The sequence below is a fragment of the Pelmatolapia mariae genome, linkage group LG2 (assembly GCF_036321145.2).
Source record: "Pelmatolapia mariae isolate MD_Pm_ZW linkage group LG2, Pm_UMD_F_2, whole genome shotgun sequence".
Lineage (NCBI taxonomy): Eukaryota > Metazoa > Chordata > Actinopteri > Cichliformes > Cichlidae > Pelmatolapia > Pelmatolapia mariae.
In genome coordinates this window covers 22257272-22280115 of record NC_086228.1, presented here as the reverse complement: position 1 = coordinate 22280115, position 22844 = coordinate 22257272, and the positions used below count along the sequence as shown (strand labels likewise).

Below are 22844 nucleotides of genomic sequence, written 5' to 3'. Positions count from 1 at the left end.
TGATGATGGGGCAAGGGGGGCTTTTCCGTGACCCACAGAGTCAATGATACATAAGCCACATGACCAACTAGTCTCCTTATCCAAGGCAAACAGGAGTAACACACACACACAGACACGCACAGAGGCACACCGACAGGCAGACCCGCAGGCTGACTTTCAGCACATTCACAGCTCCGCTGAACTCACGTTGCCGTTTCTTTGACAGAAGAAAAGAAGAGATTCACGTTCACACACCTCCGTGGGAGAGCTCAGATAAAGACGCGCCTTCAGTCTTGGAGTGGCGCTGTCACACACTGATACACAAATACGTATTTAGACAAATACACAGGCACAGTCAGGGAGCCACCACACGCACGCACACACATTCCCACAAACTGACACACTCACTTCTCTCACACACACACACATACACAGGGGAGCAAACAGTCTCTCTCTCTCTCTCTCTCTCTCTTGCTCGCTCAGCTGCTCTCCCTCTCTCTCTCTCACTCCCTCCCATCCACACACACACACCACTACAGTATATCAGTGAGTGACTAGCGGAGAGCCAGAGGGGAGTGCAGAAATGAATGTGAAGATCCTGACGCTGGTGATTGTGCTCTTGGTGTCTCTGCTGTGTTCTGCCAGTGCTGGTGAGTACAGGAGCGGCCAGTCTTGTCGCTGGTCGTCTCCCTTTGCTTTGTATTTCTCTCTCTGTGTGCCTTGGTCTTGTGCAAGCAGCTGTAGTTGATCAGTTACCCAGCATGGTTAGCCTTGTGTGGGCTCTGAAAGGCAGGAATAAATATCAGCACCTGGTTGTATACAGTACTGCACTGCAGTGGTTATACTGTCTGCTATTGTACTGCCATGGCTTTTAAGATAAAGTTGAATGTGGGTTCTAGCTTGGATTGATCGTTTTCCTCCCTGCCTCACCTTGATGTGTGCTTGTAAGAGATGAAATGTGAAGAGCTTTTTATTGATGGGCATTCATGTGTTGAACTGCTGCTGAGTGATACATATCCTGGATGTATGGATGTTTGTGGCTGTTATGAAATATAAGATATGCACGGCACATGTTCTGTAAGGTGGAGTGGTTCATTTATTGCTTGATGTATTCCATCTGAACCAAGTCCTATATAATTATTAGAGCACCTTACATATATATATGCACGCGTACCTCCCGTGGTGATGATAATGAGGACTGTAATTGTTATACGCATCAGTGAGGGGAACTCAGATCCCAGATGCGTGGCTTGTCTCTGGAGGGGCTCGGGCTTGATGCCTTGTCACAGTAAAATTCCGTAAAGTGCTGTTGCGTCTCTGGAGCCATTGTTAAACAACATATCAGTTCTACTCTGGACCTCAAATGTCTGCAATTTGGAACAAAAACACTGACTTGGGACATTTAAACAGCGAGAGGGCATATCCACTCTGGTAGTTCATGGAAGTAAATTGATCCTGAGGGGCGCAGTTTAGACAATCTGCAGATTTGATGCAGGTAACATTATGGTGTGAAAAAACAACAGTTAGGCCTGTGTAAATGTCTAGACTATTCTTGGGTTTATCACCTACCCACCAAGTACAGCTGCTTAGAAAAACACATAGGCAGGTTGTGCTGATATTTAATACATATGTAAGATCCATATTGCTGGATATAGACCATTTATTATAACATTTAGCCTACTGGCATGCTATTTGGACTACATTATGAAGCATAAAGGCCTAAGCGTATTCACTGTAAGACTCCTTATGCTGCTAGGTCCTGTACAGACAGTGTTTTGAGATACTGTGTAGACTTTATGCTTTCAAGATGCTGTCCACTCCGTATCGATCCGTGGCCACAGCACTCACGGTTCCCATGCTTCCCAGCACATTCATTACAGCGACATGCTATTTTTGTCTGAGGCTCTCAGCACATGAGTAAAATGGGAAGCAATTATCTTGCATCATGGTCAGTGTCGTTTTTCACGCCCTGCGTGTGGCTAAGCATGTTCCACGCCTGAGAGCCCACCGTGCTACACCAGCGACAGGGAAAAGAAAGCTGCTGTGCCTCGGGCTTTCATGGCAGCTTATCCGTCTCAACGTTCAAGTCCTGCCGCCTATGCGCCTCTCTGTTCCCTGGCCGCTCCTGTAGTACCAGAGCTCCATTGACAGAGAGGAAGAGAGAGAAATGGAGCGAAGAGAGAGGAAGGGATGCAAGTGTGTTGCAGCGTTGATGGGTGTGGGGAGGGATGCTAGCTGGAGTGTGCCTGCGTAGCACAAGCCTCTGCTACAGTATGCGCTGTCGCGGGAAGGTGTCGGAAAAGGCTCTGCATGTAGGCAGTGGGTGTGAAGCCTTTCATCTTGAGACAAATGCTTTTCCAGTTCAGTGGGCTTTCGCTTTCTCAGGCATCTGTGCGTGTGTACATGTGTGTCTAAGAAAGAAGAGATACATAGAGAGTAAGACAGAGAAAGCATGTTTGTGTGTGTGTTTGTGTGTGTGTGTGTGTGTGTGTGTGCACTTGCAGGAAGCAGTGAATATAGATCTGGATCTGACTGATATAGGGTGGGGAACTGTGAGCTTTGACGCCTTGATTGCATTTATGGGTGCAGATGCATATTAGCAAAAACTCCTCGCGCAACAGGCAATTCACCTAGACAACCTAAAGGTACTTACGATATTCATCCAGCACACTAAAAGAGCTGCTGTGGCCTTCTCTATGTAATATTAGCATCCTTTAGCAGCGCACTTCAATTACCCATCCTTGAAAAGCACTCTGGCACAAGAGTAGGCTCCAGCTTTGGACATGTGGTATCCATAATTCATCCCAAGGCCGATCACTCTTCCTGCGTCTGAGGAACTTTAAAAACTGGGGTATAAACAGTGTTCAGTCTCGCGTCTGTCACAGCCTCTTAGAAAATATCAAAGCTTAATTTTTCTGTGCCATGGAAACACCCTGCCAATCTTCACCTGGGGTAAAAACAATAGCAGCTGGTTCAGACAAGCATATGCACATGCACAGACACACACAAACACACACAGGTTCAATTGTGCAGCCTGGGATGAACAGGTGAGGCTGTGGTGAGTGTGAGCGGGGCACGAGGACCAGATTAGAGCCATTATCTGGTAGAGAAATCGTCTGCTTAGGAAGGGGGCGATTTTATGAGAGCTGTCAGCAGCGCTATTATTCCATATTAAACTTTGATGTATTGTTGGGGCTGGCTGCTCAGTGCTACCAGCATGCATCTACATACTGTACTCTTTCCAGCCTCGCTCAGATGCTCAGCCAAGTGTTACGGGTCAAAGTACATGCAGCCACTCATTAAGTCACATAGAGTCATAAAAACTGGCTAGTTAGGTGTGATTATTTCGTTAAACAACATCTATAGATGTAAACCTATCATGACCAGGAAGCTTTAAATCATAATCCCCCAGTTTTCTAAAGTAATGAAGGTGTTTGTGCCTGTGGATGTTATTACGGTGGAGAAAAGAAAAGCAGCTAAACTTTTCCAGATGTCCAGGGATAATATAATAATAGTGGGCAAACAGTTGTGTCAAAAGGGGAGCAGTGGAAAGGTTATTACAGGATTACAGAGAATCACAAAGCCTTTTTAAGGCACAGAAGCTTGTGAGGACCAGTTGGGTTTATATCGCATCCACAGGGTCAGATAAAATCTGTTTCATGAAGAACCTGGATTTCCTCTTGATGCAGCCTAAGAATGAAATAGATCCAACGACCTGCAGCATCACTGTAGATTCTCTTCTGCAGAGACAAACGCAGACATTGACCAATCTAAGCAGAGTTTGGAGTCTCAGTAAAGAGTGATTTGTTTTCCTCTTGTTGACTTCTCTGTTGGCTTAAATAGAAGCACCAGAACAATGTTTTTATGATTATATATATATGCACTCTGGTTGACTTTGGGACCTAGGATGAAAATAAATTTGTCAGCTGTCAGCTATTTTTCCATCCTACTTATACTGTATGGATGTGCTGATATATTGCACTGTATATCACATTCTTTAGACTGTAATTATGGACAACCAAGAGGGGTCATCAGGAATTTCTGACAGAGACAATATTTCTTACTTGGTGAAAAAAAAACATCTATCCAATATAAACAGTAATACCATCAATTTAGTGTAAACACAGTTTGCAGGTATCTGGATTTGCTTGTTAACAGCTACAAACCCATAGTTTATTATACATGAGGTTCTCACGTCTTCTGTGTTGACATTGCATAAATAAGGCGTTAAACCACTGTGGTCTGTATTTAACAGCACATAGACAGCGCTGCTTTACTGCATAGAATAAAATACGCTGGTATTTTAATCTGTTTGTTAATTAAACGATACTATTTTCATTCAATATCACCCAAATATGCTTGGGTTTATGATGTGAGCTTCAGTGTTCCTTGAAGTTTCTGTGAGAAGCACATAAAAAAACTTTCTGAGATCTGTATAATATCACCCAACATGAGCTTTGAAAATGGCATTCTGGCACTCACAAATAATTGCTCTGGAGTGGAAGTTGAGGAAGAGATTTAGTGAAAAATCATAACTCATTTGGTAGGGATATAAGGCTAACCTTTGGGTGAACACTCCCCAGAGAGGTCAGCTGTTGAAGACTTTGGCATATGTGACTGCTGTGCTGCTGTAATGTGATTCAGAACCCACTGAATGAATAAATCTACTCACTTAGATCTTCCCTTGAGAGTTAATCCAGTGAAGGGGGTAGAAAAGCAAAGGGAGGAGTTAAGGAACGTCCAAGAGACAGAAAAGAGAAGGATGGGCAGGAAGAGATGTTATCTGGATTGTGAAGAGACAGCTACAGCTACACCTAAAATTTCAAAGTGGATGTTTCAGCCTGCAGTAATGGATAATAATGGCATTTCTTTTATGTAAATAAGTCTTCTGTTAAGCTACATTTTCTTTCCTTTTCCTATTGGAGACCAGATCTCCTTTGAGTTTTGAGAACACAGCCCTTTAGCTTGGATAAGCGTTAGTTTAAGGGGCTCCTGTGTTAACCAGAGCTCATGTGATCACCAGACCCTATCATCAGGCCCGGGGCACTCCTTACAACTTAATTAGAGCCAGATATTTTCAAAATCTGCCCCTTTTTCCTCCAGTGTCCAATATTAAATTGATTTATGGCTCTCTTTTTGAACATTAAGTGCTACATTTATAGTGGTTGTAGCAGCAGATCAGATTCCTGATCGAGATCTGAGTGGACATTTTTATTAACAGCCTGCCAGACCGCAGAATAAATACTGTGGTCTTTGGGAAAGCAGGTGCCTTAATTACTTTCATACTCGATTTGTAAAAAGCCAGAAAAGGAAAATATGACTTTTGTGTATTACTTTAAAGACACCATTTGTAAAAGAAGTACATATTTAAGGACCAAACAGTTATGCAGAAACAGAATTTAATAAATACTGCTTAGGGTATTGTCGCCTCTAACATCAAATCTCTATGGATGGCATTTTGGATAGTGAGATTTCATATATGGCTAAAAGTGCTGCACAGCTGGCTGATGTTAGGCAGTTCTACCTCAGATGAGGGATTTCAGTGCTGTGAAGATGGCAGTGTGGATTGGGGCTATGGAAGTGTAGCCGCACTTCTTAGATTTTGGGTTCATTTAGTGACTCCCCCACTGGGATCTGCTTAAACTCAAAGCCTCAGGCAACACGATGTGCATGTCTCACTTATACTCAGGGAATTATAGGATGTTGTGGTATACCTCATGTGGTTTCAGACTGTCATGTACCTTATGTTCTCGACTTAAATTAAGTCCTTGGAAATGGGAAATGTACAACCTCCACACAACTGGGTACCTTCAGTGACTGAGAACTCACTCATTTATGAAATCATGCATTATTCATCACAATTGCGCAGTCTTTGATCACAAATGTTATTTTCCCTGGGAGACTATTTCACACCTACACATACATTTAAACACTGGTCAATGAAATGATCCGCCACTGACTGAATACCATGGATAAGGGCCTGGCCCCTCACTGTGTGCCTCTGCCTCATTCATTGAAGAAGACAGCCCACCCTGCAATACTCAGAGCCCCTGAACATGAGCAGATGTTTTTGACAAAAAAAAAAAAAGGAAAGCAAAACAATATATGGAATTCATAAACATGCATCTACATCAGGCAAACAGTTTATCCTAAGAGTAGACGGAAACCTCGCTGACGCAGAAGGCCAATAACACACAGAAGTTCATCTCACCTGCAGCACTGTGCAGCTAAATCTGTCAGTAAAAGTCTTTACAATTTTATTTCTTTGCTAAATCTGTGTGATGAAATTGCTTATTAAATTTCATTGCACTGCCTTTAACCAAATGTCATTTCTCTGCACGCCACATGCGCAGTATATAATTTTATAGGGGAGACACTTTGGATTATAGATATACAGAAGTGGAAAACATTAAAGCAGAAATGCAAGATTTACTCCCACAGATTATTTCTATATATAGGAATACCTTATTGTGAACTACTCTTTAGCATTAAGCTTCAGGTTTCTACACTATTCCTTGTAGTTTGGTTGACAGGTAACACTGTCTGATGCAATGTAGGTGCTATTTTCCTTTAATAGCTCTGAATATGCAATGGGGAAAGGCAATGGTCTCCTTTGGCTTTAAAAGCTGCAGTGAACCCTTTGCAGTGATGTTTCTCTCCCTCTTTCTGTTTCTCTCTTTTTCCCACATCTCAAATGGGAACGCAGAACGCAGGTTCACAGCATGGGGGGTGATGACACAGGAGAGGGAGGGGCTGTGTTTCACATCTGATTAGTGTGCCCATGGAAACGGATGGTTGGAGGATCCCTTTGCCCTTGACGTGCAATCTCTAGAGATTAGGGCAACGGTTGGTATCCTTACCTACCTACTGTAGCTGCCATGCGCAGAGATTTACCCCCGCTGATGTTAGCGGAAACAGCAGCAGCAGCAGCAGCAAGCATCTCTCCTGTTCCTGCCCTCAGCTGTTTGGGCACACCTAGTGGAAAGTTGTAAAAGGAAATCTCCCCTTGAGTTTACTTTATGTTTCCTTTTCGGACTACTTAGTTCATGCAGCAGCTTCCAACCTGCAGTAACCTTATAGCCACAAATTCACCTCTTCAGCTGTAGTGGGGGCTGTGAATAAACCAACATGCAGTCAAGTGGTGGGGAGAGGCAGTGGCTTCATTAGCTGGCTCAATGCTGCTGCTGCTGCTCCTGGCCCTTTGAACTCATAGTGCTCTGATCATAGCAGACCACCAGCCTCACACCTCATCATTTCATACGCTCTCTAATTCAGGAGTATATACAGCATCACACTTCACAGGCAGCTGACATACTCAAAGGCACACAAAAAAGCCAGAAACCAGAGAGCTGCACGGTTTGTTTTTAATCACTTCTGAACCTTTAGTTCAGAGTTTTGGGGGTAACTTTCAGAGTAAGCTGGACGCAGGGTTAAGTTTGAAAGCTGCAGTAAGAGGAGCAACTTTTCATGCACTTTTGTTTCCTCGGTGGAGTTTGTGTAGACAAAGCCAGCCTTTAGCTCAACCACAAGCCTAGTATTATCACAGTACAACAATGCTGCATATCAAACAGCCCCCGACAGAAATAAAAGAAAGTGCTCACGACCAAAACAAACCCCCCCTCCTCTCCTCCGAGAGGAACACTCCAAGTGCAGTGGCCCACAGAGGAGGTTAAAAACACCACAGACTCAGCCAGAGGGCTGATCTGGCATTCAGACTCAGTGCAGTGAAATTTGTAAATTGAGAACCTGGTCGGTTGACAATGTCATTCTTTTTGCTCCAAACTGAGCGCCTTTCATGGTGGCTGCCATGGTAACATGGTCTGAAAGTCGGGAAGCAATTGGTACCAGTTTCTGCCAAAGCCCAGACTTACTGGTAGGAATGCAATATGCAGCATTTCCGACACTAAATGCTGGATTGTACAGGATAAACGACAAGGGACGTCCTCCTTAGTTAGGCACCATTCCATATGTGCAGGATGAATGTGTGGGGAGGCTGTCAGGCAGTGAGCAAATCCGCTGTGTGATGCTGTAGCAGAGCTGAGGCTTATTCTAGGTTAAAGAAAATGTTTGGCTTGTATCTGGCACAATTAGCACATTTCATCCTTAGCTTAATAACCCTGATCCCCTAATGTGCTTATGTAGTGGGAGCATCTCTGCCGATGACATGTCTGTGTCTGGCAGTGTGGGTTAGTATGTCTGTGGCAAAGGCGTGTCATAGAGGGATTCATTAGCTTAAGCGACTGCTCCTCTCCTTTTAGTGAATGAAGGAGGGAGGCACACGACGGAGACAGCAGGCCTCCAACGTCATGTAATAACCATGGCTACACACACCAGGGTATTTATTCTTCCTCTCTCCCACTAACGCAAATATTGTTTTGCTACCCGTAAGAATTACACAGTCCCATAATAAGCAACAACTATCTCCCTTACAGAAATAAATAATGATACCGTCCTCACATAATTGTGTATATAACAAACAAATACTATAATACTAGTCCCTGTTTCATTTGAGCCTAAATGAAAAAATGTTGTTATGCAGTGAGGAATACTTTTATATTATTAATGTTTAAGTGAAGTTTATAAGACTTTTGTAATTGTGCAAAGAGGACAAGAGCTTTAGTTCTGTGTCTCTCATTTAATCCAATAATGATGCAAACAGGCTTTTAACCCCGAGAGACACAAGAAATAAGACTAAGAGTCTCCAGCTGTGCTAGCTGCTCATTGAGGCTGTACTTTGAGCAAAATACTACTTGTAGCATCTAACGTGCTTTAAACGATAACACTAACATTCAGGGACAATTAGCATATAATGTTTATCTTACTTTAACTAGTCATTATTGTAACATTTAACAGGATTAAAGTCTGTGTGGGTTCTCAGTCATCCAGGTCATAGTAATCTAAGGAGGTTGGAAAGAAAAGCAACCACACTTCTCTAAGGTAACAGGATTTAAGCACTTTACATGAAGTACAACTGAGAATGATGGGAATGTAAATAATTTTGTGAAGGGGCTTACATGGAAAGTTAAAGACAACCTGTTAAGATTTCTTTAATTTCTGTTACATATACACTCTGAGCATCCTTTGGGGAAAAATCTCAGGCTTCAGACTGACAGGTTTTTTTTCTGCTTCTGGCTCTGTATGGTCTCAAGAAAAATAATATTCTTAATATGAGTATGTCAAGTGCACAGCTCTGCCCCACCCACCTGCTGTTTAAACCTTATGTTTGCAGGGGGCACCCAATCAGACGAAAGTTGCTATAAAGAGGAACTGGTATCGAGGAGCTTGTTTCAGACTGCAGGGTTGAAACCGGTGTTTAGTATGATAAAAATAAGGATTATTTTGAACTGTGAATCATGCAAAGCTGCTCTAGGAGAGTCCAAGAATAAAAATATAGAACTGAACATGACATAATATGTTCACTTTAAGGACTCATCCTCACATGGGATCAAACATTTCAACTTACAAATAATAAAAGTCTTGTGCAAAAATCGAGGCCAGTACTTCTTGGTCATGTTGTGGTATTTCAGTGATTGAATGCAAAAAAGCACTTTTGGGACAGCAGAAAGGTTCTCAAAGGATTAATCCTCAGGACGCCATGAATTTCTGTAAAATTGTTAATTATAATAGTTGCTGACATTACTTGATAATCCTGGACATTAATGAGTTTTTTGATGCCCAGAGAAAAATGCCTCTTCACATTCCCCATTCCCATTCTGCCAGCTATTTGTTTACAGCTTGATATACATCGGTACAGTCTGCAGCGCACAAGGCACAGATGTGTCAGATGAATGATGTAGGGACAGCGATAAAACAAAACACAGGAGAGATTAGATTTGAAAAGCCCAGCCAACCGTGAAAATGCATCTCTGAGATTGCACACAATTGATTCATAATCAGTGTGACTGTGAGTGATGAGGCACAACGAGTAAACAAACAAATAAGATTCAAGAGGACAGCAAATCAATTTGAGGTGACAAAGAAAATTAAACACAGCTACGATTACATTTTAGTAGCCATTCTTCACTGTGCCTGTTTACATTTGATGCAACAGTTTCTAATGAACACAGCCCCCCCCGTATACTTGTTGCTGTAGACTCATGGGCTGGTTTAATCTCTTATGTCCAAGTGGCAGAAAAACCATTACGCTGTAGCTGCATTTACAAGAGCAGACATTTGTTATGTGGTCGTTTTGGCAGTCAATACACACAAATCAGCTTTACAACTATTAATAAGCAGCTCTGGCCCATTTGCTGTGCTGTGTTCCTGCACTGACACAGCACTGTGATATATAGGTTGCTCTTGCCAGCTATGAGGGCAGCTGATGAACTTGGCATTAAACCAGAGGACAGCTATTTCTCTTCTCTCTTCTGACTAGATGGACAAGTCCTGGAAGATGTATGTCTCTCCAGGCTCTGTTGATGGACTGCTGCAGAATCAACAGGGATAAGCTGTCAGTATTCGACTTTTCGCCTGGCTGTAATAAGACACAGCACCAGCCATCACAAAAAAAACACAACATAACAGATATCACCTTAGGAGGTGGTGAAATTAGGGCTTGGAAATAGGGAGCAGCCCAGCTGCTATTCATCATTAGTCTTTTTCTTCTCCTCTACCCACCCTCACTCGTGGCCTTCTTAAGCAACAGCACCGACAATAAACAGTCATTCCTGAAAATCCTTCTTTATTGAACTTTAATTCAGAAATTACAAAGTGTGGAGATTTGAGGGCAAAACTGGGGCTCCAGGGTCATCAGAAGTAGAGATAAGAGGCTTCTTATTGTGAGACATATACTATCCTGCCATTTTACTGTTGTGCCAGCTGGACATAAACACGTGAATGTCTCATGGGAAAAGATCAAATGTGATACCACAGAAGCTGGATCCAATTTCACAGCAGTAAGATAGCTGAGATATCTTTGTTTATGGAGATGAAATATGTGTTATCCAATGATAAACTTGCCATGGAAACAATCAAATGATCTTCTGCAGAAGCAACAGATGCTGCAATAATCATTCTGCAGGTATTCCAGTGATCCTAGGCTAGCTGTTGATGTATGTTGTTTCTGTCACATTTCGATGCGTTCCCTACAAGCTGCAAGAGTTAATCTATACTGCCAGTGTTATCACTGAGGCTCAGCTTATTTTTAGCAGCTTTCATTGCACTTCTCCATCCCATAGGCACATTGTATGAGTTGAGATTTGTCAGGAGAATCACAAGATGTTCTCCTTTCAAAACCCCAGTGCCGAGCAGTGCCTGACAGCTTGCCATGGTAGGAGACATCTAAATTGTCTCATTATGGACCTGGGTTATGACAGGCTGAGCCACCCGGAGAGGATGATGAGTTGTGTGAGCTGAGGTACAATTACTTTACCATCTTGCACTGCAGCGTGTTTAAGTCTGCACAGTGACTGACTCCATGTGTGCTTTGCAGCACTTGTTAAAGTAGTCCATCACTCAAAGATCAGCTGCAGTTGGGCTTTGAGCAGAACTGCAGGTACCACTGTGAGACATAAAAAGTCAGTATGTTTTAAGTGGACTGCCTGCTGCCCTCTCTAAAGCTGGAGATTGGAGGATTGCAACCCCCAATTTAATGTTTCTTCTTAACTCAGAAAATCATGTTCACTTCATAGAGCTATCGGGCAGGAGGACAGAAAATAGGCAGGGTTTTAAATGTTTAAATCCTGACAAAAACCATGCACCATTTACCCATTCCCAAAACCGTTGTCATGTCTTCCACCTCCAAATATGACCACCCAGCCACATTTCAACTAACTCTGTCTCTAAAAAACTGTACGAACAAGTTCATTTCAAGCATGCTGAAGACTCCCTCCATTGTGTTTCTGTGTGTTCTGTGTCCAAATGCCGAAGGTGTTTCAGGGGTGAATGAGGAGAAACAGGACCTCCCTATAAAACTTCTGTTAGCCTCAAAATCTTCTCAAACACAGAGAGTATTAACATTCAATCCCCTGGATTTGAGAGAAATGAACCGAATGCCTTCAGAATGAGTAAACGTTCCTCATTCACTGTGTGTCTAGAACAATAACAAAAGGATAATGCGCAGATTAGTGCTCCAAGGGGCAAAGATGTGCTTTAGATGCGGAAATATGCAACCAAGACTTTCCCTGCTGGCAATGAATTAGCCCACTGTTAGCGCACAAATATACTGTGTAATATGCTTGCCGGAGAAGATTAGCATGGAAATGGAACTTGAGATGTCTGGTGTTTCAGGGATATACATTAAAAACATTCAACAAGCTGTCTGGCTCAGTCACGCCATACACCATTATTTAAACCTGAAAGCTAGAAACCCTTCTCTATTTCCTCCTTTTCAGTGGAAGCTGGTCTTTTAAAATGTCTTCATAAAGCCACAGCTGAAGGTCATTAATTAATAAAGGCTGCAGAAAGACTGTTTTGAATGCTGCTCTTGAAGAAAGTTGCCCTCTATTCAACCACACTGATCTTAGCTATTAGAGAAACTTGAGGGTTTTAAATGCAGTTCTGGAGGCAGTCTTTAAAGTTTCAGACAGACAAAATCCTCGGGGTCACAGCTGTGCCTTCTTCATTTAATATCATGACTGTGCCGCAACCAAACCGATGGAAACAGTCTTAAGGAAGCAGGGAACTTAGCATCATCATGGCTTTTCTAAGCTCCTCAAGTGCTGTCCTCAGTGTATTTTCTGCTTTTACAAGCCTATGCAGTCAACTGGCTGACTTATCTTAAGCTGCGTCCTCACCCCAGCTCTTGTAAAGGCAGGGAAGGTCATTCTCTGGGGAATTCTAAAAATGGTGCCAGTCTCTCTGAGGAGGGGAGACGGGAATGTCATGACCTCATGTGAATAATGTCAATCAGCTTGTTTGATGAGAGACACCCAAAGAAAGGAGGAAGGTTGGCAGTTTGGATCTGAAGAAATCTTTGTCCTATGGGTAGATAAGGTTGCTGAACAAAGTATTTTACTAAAGCAAGAAAGGTTCACTCTAAAAACCCCCAAGCTGTCTTTGGGGTTATCTCTGCTTTAGTTTGAGATTACACCGTGGTATGGAGTTTATAAGCGATGGCTATTTTTGAGGCAGAGGAGGGATTTAATGAAAGAAAGTATTGTGTTTGGTTAGAAGGACCTAGAGGTTTTCAAGTATGACCTATACTACAGACTACAACTCACAATATCTTCCTCTTCTACTTCAATTCTGAAACAAAATGTAAGTCAGCCTTTTGTGAGTCCTTCAATCTTTACAAGTCAGAAATCTCTAGAGTGCCCATGCAATCAGTGTGCAGCTCCATTTCAGTAACTTAATATTATATGAAATTAATGGTTGGTTGCACACATCCATTTGTTAGTTAAAATGAAAAATGCATCACTGTGTATGTAATACCTGCAATATTTGCTGGTATGACATTTAATCACTTTGACATGTCCAAAGCCCTTTGCTGCTTTTACTCAAATTTTACTGGATGAACAAACTGGGTGTGGTGTGAAAGATCACCCATGATAAATATTATGTTACACACAAAGATATGCAGCAAAATATTTTAAAGAAAAGATCTCTTGATCCCCAAAAAGAGGTTGGGAGTGGGGGGGAGTCTCTGCTAGTTTGTAATAGGTTGAAAGGTCATAGAGACACTTAGGGTGGACCAAACCATTAAAAAATGGAGTTGGGGGATGAAGCACTGGGGGGGTGGCTTAAGGGGATCAGGCCACACTTATTGAGAGATGACTGAAAACATCTGGGTTCACTCTCATACACACATTCACACGCACTCTGTGAGACCCAACGCTGTTAAACCCATCCCCAAGAATGGATCAAACACTGCAACGAGATGCACCTCCACGAGTTTTGGTGCTTGTTTGTAATCTTGAGGGAGGGTGACAGAGACATGAGACATGAGGGTTTGAGGGTTTTTTTGCTTCTGCCAGGGCCGTGTATCTGTTATGCTTTCCTTTGGACCACACTGAGTTGATGAAGTACAACACTGGGTGGGCTTAGAGAAGGCCACACACACTCTCTCACACACTTATTTACGTCTATCTCTTCTTTCCTCATCTATTACCAATGTGATTCTTCTCTGCATCCGGTGACATATTTTCTTAGGCTCTGATGGACTTGGCAGATATCCTGAATGAAAAAACATTGTGAAAAACCATCATCAAGACCATTTTCAGGTGTTAAATTGGTCCTTTCTCTGTGTGTGTCTTCCAGGTCCCATGGCCTCCACGGTGCATGGCAGAGAGCTGCAAGATGCATCTATGGTGAGAAAAATGGTCCAGCAAAACTCTGCAAGGGGCGGTCAGACCCACAGACCAACCAGCTCGAAGAGAAGACGCCCACGGCCTCGTCTTTCCCACAAGGGGCCCATGCCGTTCTAGAGCAAGGTGAGTTTTTTTTAACTGACCACTCATGCTGCTACAAACCCATAGTAAAACAGTCGAGTTTCAAGCAGTAAAGGCTTCTACTCTCTATGGATATCTTGTGGAAAAAAACAATGTGCTAATCTCTGCTGTGTTTGCCCATTAGACCAATTTTCTGTCAAGTCAGACCTCCACATTTCTCCAGAGAATATGAGCCAATACACCTCCTGATATATTAAATTCTAACTGCTGACTAGTGAGGAAACCCAACTTCACAGAGGAATTTCTAGGGGGAATGTTATTTTGAGTCCTGAAATACTTTGTTGGCAGAATCTCTTTGGATGTTTTGGATTGAATGGGAAACTTAAACTCTTACAGGAATACTGAAAACTCTGTTAATGGCAGCCAGACTGAGCTCCAACATAAGGATGTTATTGTTGGCAAGCAGATTATTAGACTTAGCCCACCAGCTTGCATGATTTCCTATTATGACTAAGGTGGTTTTTAAGTCTACCTCATTTATTTCCTCATACAGTAGAAAGATATACTTAGAAATCTTACCTTTGAGCCAATTCAGCTGGAACAAATCTTTACTGTCCACCTGGTTAAGTCAGTTAAAACACATTTTCCTCAAAAATAATACTCTGTAGAGCCGGGTTTGTGGGTGGCACCATTTTTCTTGCGAGGGAATGTTTAACTTGCTGTCAAATAAAACAAAGCTTTGTATGAAAAAGCTTTCATCCAAGATCTGAGATAACATTGTACTTATCACTTTTTCAAATTGATCAGAACCAAAACAAACTCTGCGTTTCAATAAAAACCAGATAAAGCTTCAATGCTAAACTAAAATATACCACGGCCATTTAAATAACATGATCAAATTTACAGAATATACAGATTTAAATTTACTGATGTCAGCATGTCACAGCATCCACATGGCTGCCTCAGACGCCATGAGAGACAAGACACAATATCCCTGCAGGAGGTGTCGACTATACAACACTGACCTGCAGAGGTCCACCATAAATTTAATCTGTAGTGAGAGGAGGCTGCAGCCAGAGTGTGTCAATGGATGGTTAATCAGTTTTAAGAAAAAAAGGATCAAAGCTGCAGAAGTTTGGAAGCTCTTTTCTTTAAAGTAGCCATTTTTACAATCTATAGTGAATCATAGGTGATTATTTTTCATTGTACTTCTCTACATTTAGATTTCCTTTGAACTCACTCCAGAACTCTAAAGGGTAAAAACAATGAGTAAGGACCAAGCCAAAGTAGTTTGCACTTGAAGGACAGCATGGGTCTTACAACTTCCCTCGGTCTGCCAATAAAATGTGAGAATCCTCTCTGAGTTGAGTGGTCAGAGCTTATGTTCAGTGCCAGAGTTTTAGCCAGATAATGAGGGGAGCTTCAGGAAGTTGTGAAGCTCTGTAAAAGTGAACGGCTCAGTGACTCACAATGCTGTCTCCGCAAACACCACTTAAACCACAACAAGCTGAAGATTTCCTTTTTTTGTTCACTTCCCTCTCTGACTCCCCTCATTCTCGCGGAGTTCATAGTTCACCTCATTCATAGATTGCTCCCCACATACCATGCCAATCCACCCCCACAGTGGGAATCGGGCTGTCCATTAGCAGCATTTTAGTGATAGCACTACCAACCTTCACTGAGTAAATGATCCAAAGAAAATCGGAGCTCAAACTCTGAAGTTCTTCAGTCCCAGTTTGTTCACAGCCTGACTGAAGGAATTAAGTCTTCACAAGACCTGATGTCTCACATCAGTCCGTCCAACAAGCAGCTTGAAAGGCTTTGCTCTTACTCATGTGTCCTGCTTTCTTCTTCAGTTTGTGCTGATGATGGGAAAACCACCTCTAGCAGCAGCTGGAGTTGCAGTTTGTTCGATCAAAGCTTGAGTTCAATGGATATATCCAGCTGAGGACAGGATTCTTACACATGCAGATTGTCTATGGATTTGTCATTACTGGCCTAAACTTCATTACCAGACTATTCATATCAAAGATTAAGAACAGTTAATGCCCTGGCATCATCCATCCTCCAGCTCTGAGCTATTTAGCAACATCACCCCATTTCAATGTCAACAACAGCTCGTCTTTTATTATCTATGACACCAGAGGCAAAGCTGGATTTTCTCATCATTACACATTCCAGATGTGAACCACTCTGAGAAGAAAGAGAGCGACCTGGGTCATCTTCTTTGAGTAGGCTCAGATCAAACCATGCTATTACAACTCTTGGATCTAAGCCATGCCAGTGACAGTCTAAAAGACGACGGGATATTTTAGATTTAAAGCCAGAGGCAATTTGTGAAAACCCCTAGTGGCCTTGAGTGTGAGAAAGCTCAGTGAATGAATCTTTTAAAAGAGTTTCCCATCAAAACAATGTAAATCAGGTCTGCATCTTCTCCCATACACTCACTATGTGGTAGAGTATGACTTCAAGAGGGCTGCTGTACTGAGATCATACCATACACCAAACGGGGCGACAACAACAAACAACAGTACAGCTCAGTGGTGATTAGATATACCATACATCAGGTCTCAAGGCATTGCATGACCTCAGAAAAATGCTATCGCAAAACAAAAACAGGTTCTTATCAGTGAATGAACCTCGTTGTCCGAGCCTTCTGAAATTATCACAGACCAGGAAAAGATAAAAGATGTGGGAAGATCAAAGATTTCGTCATTGTCATGAAGTGATCCAATGCCCCGAGCGCAGTATAACGTTGGGATTGTGTTTCACAGCAAGATACACAATTGTTTTTCTTACTCCCTGCTGCATCTTCCAGTCGAAGGCACTGAAATCTGGTTGAAACATGTCTGGGACAGACTTATATTCTAGTTTATCAAGCGCAAGATAACACAAGGTATGACACATAGAAGGTTTTAGAAACTGAAATGTCTTCACGCGAGTTGAGAAGTAGTAAGAAATCCAGCGTGATGACCTTCAACACTGCCAAAAACACACTTTTTAAACTCAGGAATATATCAATACATAAAAATATATACAGAAAGACTAAAATACAATTTTTTATCATGAAGATACCTCTGTTTATCTGGCACAAAGAGCAAAATTATCAAAAACAACGACTAACAAAATATTGGTACTAGCAACAGAAAATGATTAGGTTTGATGAATAGATGGATGGATTTAATGCCAAAATTACTGAGCCTATATTTTGCTAATAATAATACATCCTGCATTTACAGAATAGTAAAACTGAAAATTAAAAATGATTTTAACAGGTAGCGCACACTGTTAACAGCATTGTTCATAGTATCGTTATAATAGAACATAAATAGAAAAAATTACAAATTTAAACCAGATGTCAAAGCATAGTTTAGTTAAATAAATCTATTAGACATATATGTTTTTAAATGAGGAAATAGTAATTTAAATGACATTGTATATTTTTAAACCAAACTACAATAATATAAAATATTCAAGTTTAGTCAATTATCAGTTTGGTCAAATCTTCCAACACAACAAACATGTTGAGTCTTTGGTGCATGTTTACTGAGACTGGAATGTAAACGTGGCGGAGAGACAACTGCCTCCACGAAGTGGTGTGATATCTTACTCCTGACAAACACCCTTAAAATTATCCTAATCAAAAGAGCCTAAGAATAAACTAACACTGAACTGAAAACGTCAAATAAATAGAAAATGAAAGTAACCCTGGGTCGCAGTGAATTATCCCTTCAAAATAAAACTAAAACTAAAAAAGAAATTGGTTAATCACTCAATATTTTTTGTGGATTCATCTTCACTGGCTGCATAAACTGAGGCAAAATGTTACAATAGTCTTAAGTTAATGTCTGCATGACTGAATGATTTTTAGGAAAAACAGATGGCATGGGCTCATGAACTTTCTTTTCTGTGTCGTCTTCCTGTTTTGCAGGCACTGCTTTGAGCGCCCTCCCCCAGGTTCTGATTTCTATGCTCTTCCTTTGCCTTGGGGGGCCTTGCAATGAAGGGCCTACGCTTGCCCAGCCTGAAGAGTGATGTCCATAGCACCTGCTGGTTCTTCAAGCAACTCTGTCCACAAAAAAAATCAGGACAAGCCGCTCACCCTCAGCTCTAGGAGGAATTGGGGGCAGGGAAGGGGGGTGGGGGGTATTGAGCCCGAGCTATCAGACTCTATTTCTCTGTCTCTCTTTCTCTCTCCCTGACTACTTATCTATCTCTGTCTTCTCCCAAGTGTTTTTTTTTTCTTTTCAATTTTCTTATTATTTGCTTAATAGAGCCCAATCATAGCAATCTCCCTGAGTGTCTCACACACTTTGCATGACATGTGGTGGAGAGGGAGCCTGGTCAAAACAATCTGAATCCTAAAGCATCTGTCCCTTCTCCACGATGCGGTATTCCAACATCTCGGATCCAAGGTTCCTGCAGCCGCTGATTTCATTGCTGTGTAGCTATTTAACGGCTTTACTGTCGGGTGAGGGCGCTGATCATGCAGACGGGGCAGTGTCAGTTTTAATAGTTGGCAAATATTAAGTTCGCTTGTGATACTCTGGATGTCTGATGCGAAAAAGGAATAAAAAGGTTTTGTTTGAAACGGACGAGCAAAAGCGTCACAACTTAATAACATCACTATCATCACTTAATTATCATTATTAATGGTGCTTTGTACCTCCTTATGACAGTACGTCCACATGCAAAGCAAAGACGGACTAAAAAGAGAGCACATACTATCAAAACAATCTAGTAAAGTGACAGAATAAGTCCTTCATTTAGGAGATTCTTTAATCCAAAGCTATTCTGGTGTTTCTGAACTCATTAACACCTTGGGAGGCGGGGTTTACGGGCATGCTCTGTAACATGTCCCACCTTGGATGAGTCCTTTGACCCCAAATCCCAATCCTGTCCCCAATCCCCAGCCTTCTCACCACACTGCTGCCCCCGTGCAGCTGCTCTACACGACTGTTAACTGGCAGTGGCGGTCTGCTCCACCGACAGGCCGCCTTGCCTTTTAATGAAGTGCCAAATAATAACCTTCTCCACAATGCTGCCAGGAGCGAAGCAATGAAAGGTTAGGGCGAAAACGAGAAACACATTACCTCTTGTTTGAAGTCTTGATACACTGACACATTATGCATTTTAAATTTCTGCAAAGAGAAATCCAACACGAGGAGGACAAGTTAAATTAGACCAAAAAGAGCTCAGTTAATATGCCACCATGATCAGCCTACCACTAGTGCTCTGGCTGTTTTAACATTCAGCATATGGCTGGTTTGACCCTTTGACCGATATCTTTCACTGACAAAAATGCTATGCCTTTCCATCATACTGGAATATATTACTGTTTATGTTTATTTCTGTGTTATAGTTTGATTTCTTTTTTTCTCAGGGTGCTGTGATAGAGGCTTGTACTAGAGCAGTCTATTTTGTGCATTTATTTAACAAGACACAAACATACAATACATTTAAAACGTATATGAGCATATTTTCGTATATTGTATCTTTACTCTCCCTCGTATGTATACATCAATATAGCCATGATTTATTCCGATTCAGTCATTTTCAGTCACGATCCTTTCCCTACATTATGTTGGGTACAGTTGCCTTCCTGGTCTGCCTTTCCACAGCACAGGTGGTCACGGCTTTGATCATTACACTCATTAAATCCTAGAGTTAATCTTTCTCAGATGGATCTCCCCAAGGTTGGCCGGGGCCACTTAGTCTGAGCTCATTGTTAAATTGGCTTAGACAGAAACTGCACCCTTCCCCCTTTGCAATCTCCGAACCCCCTGCTGATTCAGTGTGTAACCATGTAACATATTTGGACTGTGACCTGTAGAAAAAGACACCTTACAATCTTTTGTTGTTGTGTATTAGCTGTGCAGAGCAACTTGCTAATTGCTTTTGTTTTCTTTAATCCGCTCCAGTTCAATCAGCAAACTCATTTCTTTCAAATCAGTTTTGACCACATAAGCAACTGGCAACTGATTAACCTAGATTTCCAACACTTTTTCCCTCTCGCCATGTCTCATGCAAATATTATAATAAAATGCAGAGACTTCTCAGTCCCAGCATGAGATGCTTTTATTAAGAGAGCATCTAAAATCACAGTGGTAATCCACCCAGCCAAGCTCACCTTGATTAAAAATGTATTAAATCCTAGGGCACTGTGAAGTGTAATAATTTCAGTTCCACCATTATTTTTTCATACCCTCTCAGACAGAGATGTAGATTTCATTAATGCTCCTCGGGAGTGAGACAGCTTTGCTCAGGATGTCTCATGTATTATTGGGGATGATAGTAAGGAGATATGAGCTGAGGATGAAAGTTCAAAGCCACAGGAGTTGGGATGCTGGAAGTAGACTGGGTCATGACACGGGGTTCAAATCAATATTTCCCCCATCTCAGAAGTTATTGTTACGGAGCCGAGCAACGTCTGTATCCGCACTGTTTTTCATGAATGTATCCTCACCATTCGCACCAGCCACGCTGCCCTTTCAGAGACCAGAGCAAACCAATGTTTATGTACAGAACCCTTTTTAAATCTCGGCCTGGTTATCAGTTGAATCCAAAAAAGACAAAAATCAAAAGCCAAATATCCCACTGATCCAAAGCCTCCGATGTCAATGAGTCCCAACAAATAGACGTGGCTTTGCTACAAGACTTCTCTGCATGGGTTTGCAAGGCTGCACTTTTGCAATTCCATTATGCTGCTGGAAAAATACACCCTGAAAACAAGAGTCTCTTGGTATGGAATGGTTTTCCAGTGTATTGTGACATTTTTATTTTTTATTTTTGTCTGATTCTTGTCTAGCTGGTTGTCCAAAGCTTACTTTTTTGAATACAGTGTGAGAAGCTGTATCTTTTGTGGATGTAACAAAATAGAAAAGTAGTCTGCAGCACAATATGTCGTGGACACGTGAAAGCTTTCAGGCATTCTTTTCTTGTAGATCATAGCCCACAGCCCTCCCCTGCACATCAGGTTAATGGGCCTTGTGGTGTGGAAGGACAAGCACGTCCAGGCTCAAACTGAAATGGTAAACCAATACATTATGCTCGGGGAGCAAAACCATTTTCCTTAATGGTCTTTTCCAGCAAGGCTTACACAAGAGAAACGATTCCTATCCTCTCAATGTTTCCTCTCCAGTTCCTCTTCTCTGTGACCATCACAAGGCCTGAGTAATGTTCCTATGCACTTGTTAGCATGTTTTCCTGGTAGAAAAATGTTTGTTCTGAGAACTTGCCCCCTCTGTGTTTAGTTATTTTCGTCCAAATGCATTTGGCTGGGAGTGTGTAAGGAGTGGGGATGAGCAGAGAGATAGATATGTGTTACTGGTGGAAATGAGAATAAGCTAGAAACAGGTTTTAAAATATGAGCTTAGCCATTGATCTCCAATAGCTATCGACACAAACCGCCCTGCCCCGACACACACACTCACGCGCAAAAAGATTGCAGAAAAAACACACGGTTTTTATTTTTTTAAACCTAAGATTCCTCTACACTGAACCAAACATTTCACTCATTGTGGAAGTGGCAGACAGCACATTCCATGATTTTACCTTAGCCCATCAAACTGTATCATGTTGGCCTTCAGAGTGGGTGTCTGCAGGATCGAGTGGCTGATATTCAATCCAACGCATTCACAGTTTTTCCACCGGCTGGGCAATCCAAAGGATAACTAGATTTTATCTCCCGTGAGAAATGACTACGATCTGTCATTATCTTGGAGCCTCAAAATGAGACTTCCTACACCCAAAATAGCACAGGCCCCTCCTGCCTTGATTGCGACACGTTCTCCATCTATGTAACCACTGTGTCAAAAATCAGTTACATTCAGAACAATCTTAGGAGAAACGCAGTGTGTAGGCTTACACACCATCGCAACAGTGTTACTAGGTCTCAAGCAGATACCATTTGAAAGACGATGTATTACTCCTGAAACTTATATCCTGTTTATGGTGTGTGCTCATATTACTCACCAGGCCAAATGTACAGTCCCTGTCTCTGTTTTGATGTTGAACTGGGCAAAAATAAATGACATAAATAAATAAATAAATAAAACAAGTGTATCAGAAATGGTTGAAATACTGTGTACATATTTGAACTTTTGGTTTCTAATTTATAAAAGATAAGCTTTAGCTCTTGGAGTACTTATTTTATTTTTCCTTTCATGCGTAGCTTTGTGTTTTTATTTTCTATTTCTGTAAAGTGTGTAAATATATCTTTATGATAATAAGTAATATTAAAAATCTTATTTTAAGAAAAAGACTGTCCTGTGCTTTCTTTAAAGGAAAACTTCACATTGACGAAATAAGACAAAGAGTCTACACCCATGGATTTAGACACAGCTGTGTTATCCAGATATGTCTGTTATTGGATGTTCTTAACTCAGCTCCACAGAAGCAAAGATTTTCAACTTCCTGTGGATGCTGGATGAAAAGTCAGTTAATCAACAAAATTAGCAGACTTCATCCTCTGACAAATTTAAACTCCTGTACAAAATGTACCCATTGACTAATCTTGTAAGGGTAAATATTTTCAAA

At 41.6% G+C, this 22844-nt stretch overlaps 1 protein-coding gene across 1 annotated transcript; it reads left to right on the top strand.

Annotated features, from left to right (window-relative positions):
* Positions 1–235: 235 nt before the first annotated feature.
* Positions 236–22554, top strand: apln (apelin). The gene is made up of 3 exons (XM_063494571.1): positions 236–629; positions 14176–14348; positions 18238–22554. Exons 1-2 carry the CDS (start codon positions 563–565, stop codon positions 14340–14342), a joined length of 234 nt encoding a protein of 77 aa, XP_063350641.1. The 5' UTR covers positions 236–562; the 3' UTR covers positions 14343–14348; positions 18238–22554.
* Positions 22555–22844: the final 290 nt, after the last annotated feature.

What these genes read in the sequence shown, in the direction of transcription:
- apln (XM_063494571.1), top strand. Translation starts at nt 563, where the DNA reads ATGAATGTGAAGATCCTGACGCTGGTGATTGTGCTCTTGGTGTCTCTG. An exon ending in GCTGTGTTCTGCCAGTGCTG is followed by an intron (nt 630 to 14,175) that starts GTGAGTACAGGA and finishes TGTGTCTTCCAG; the next exon opens with GTCCCATGGCCTCCACGGTG.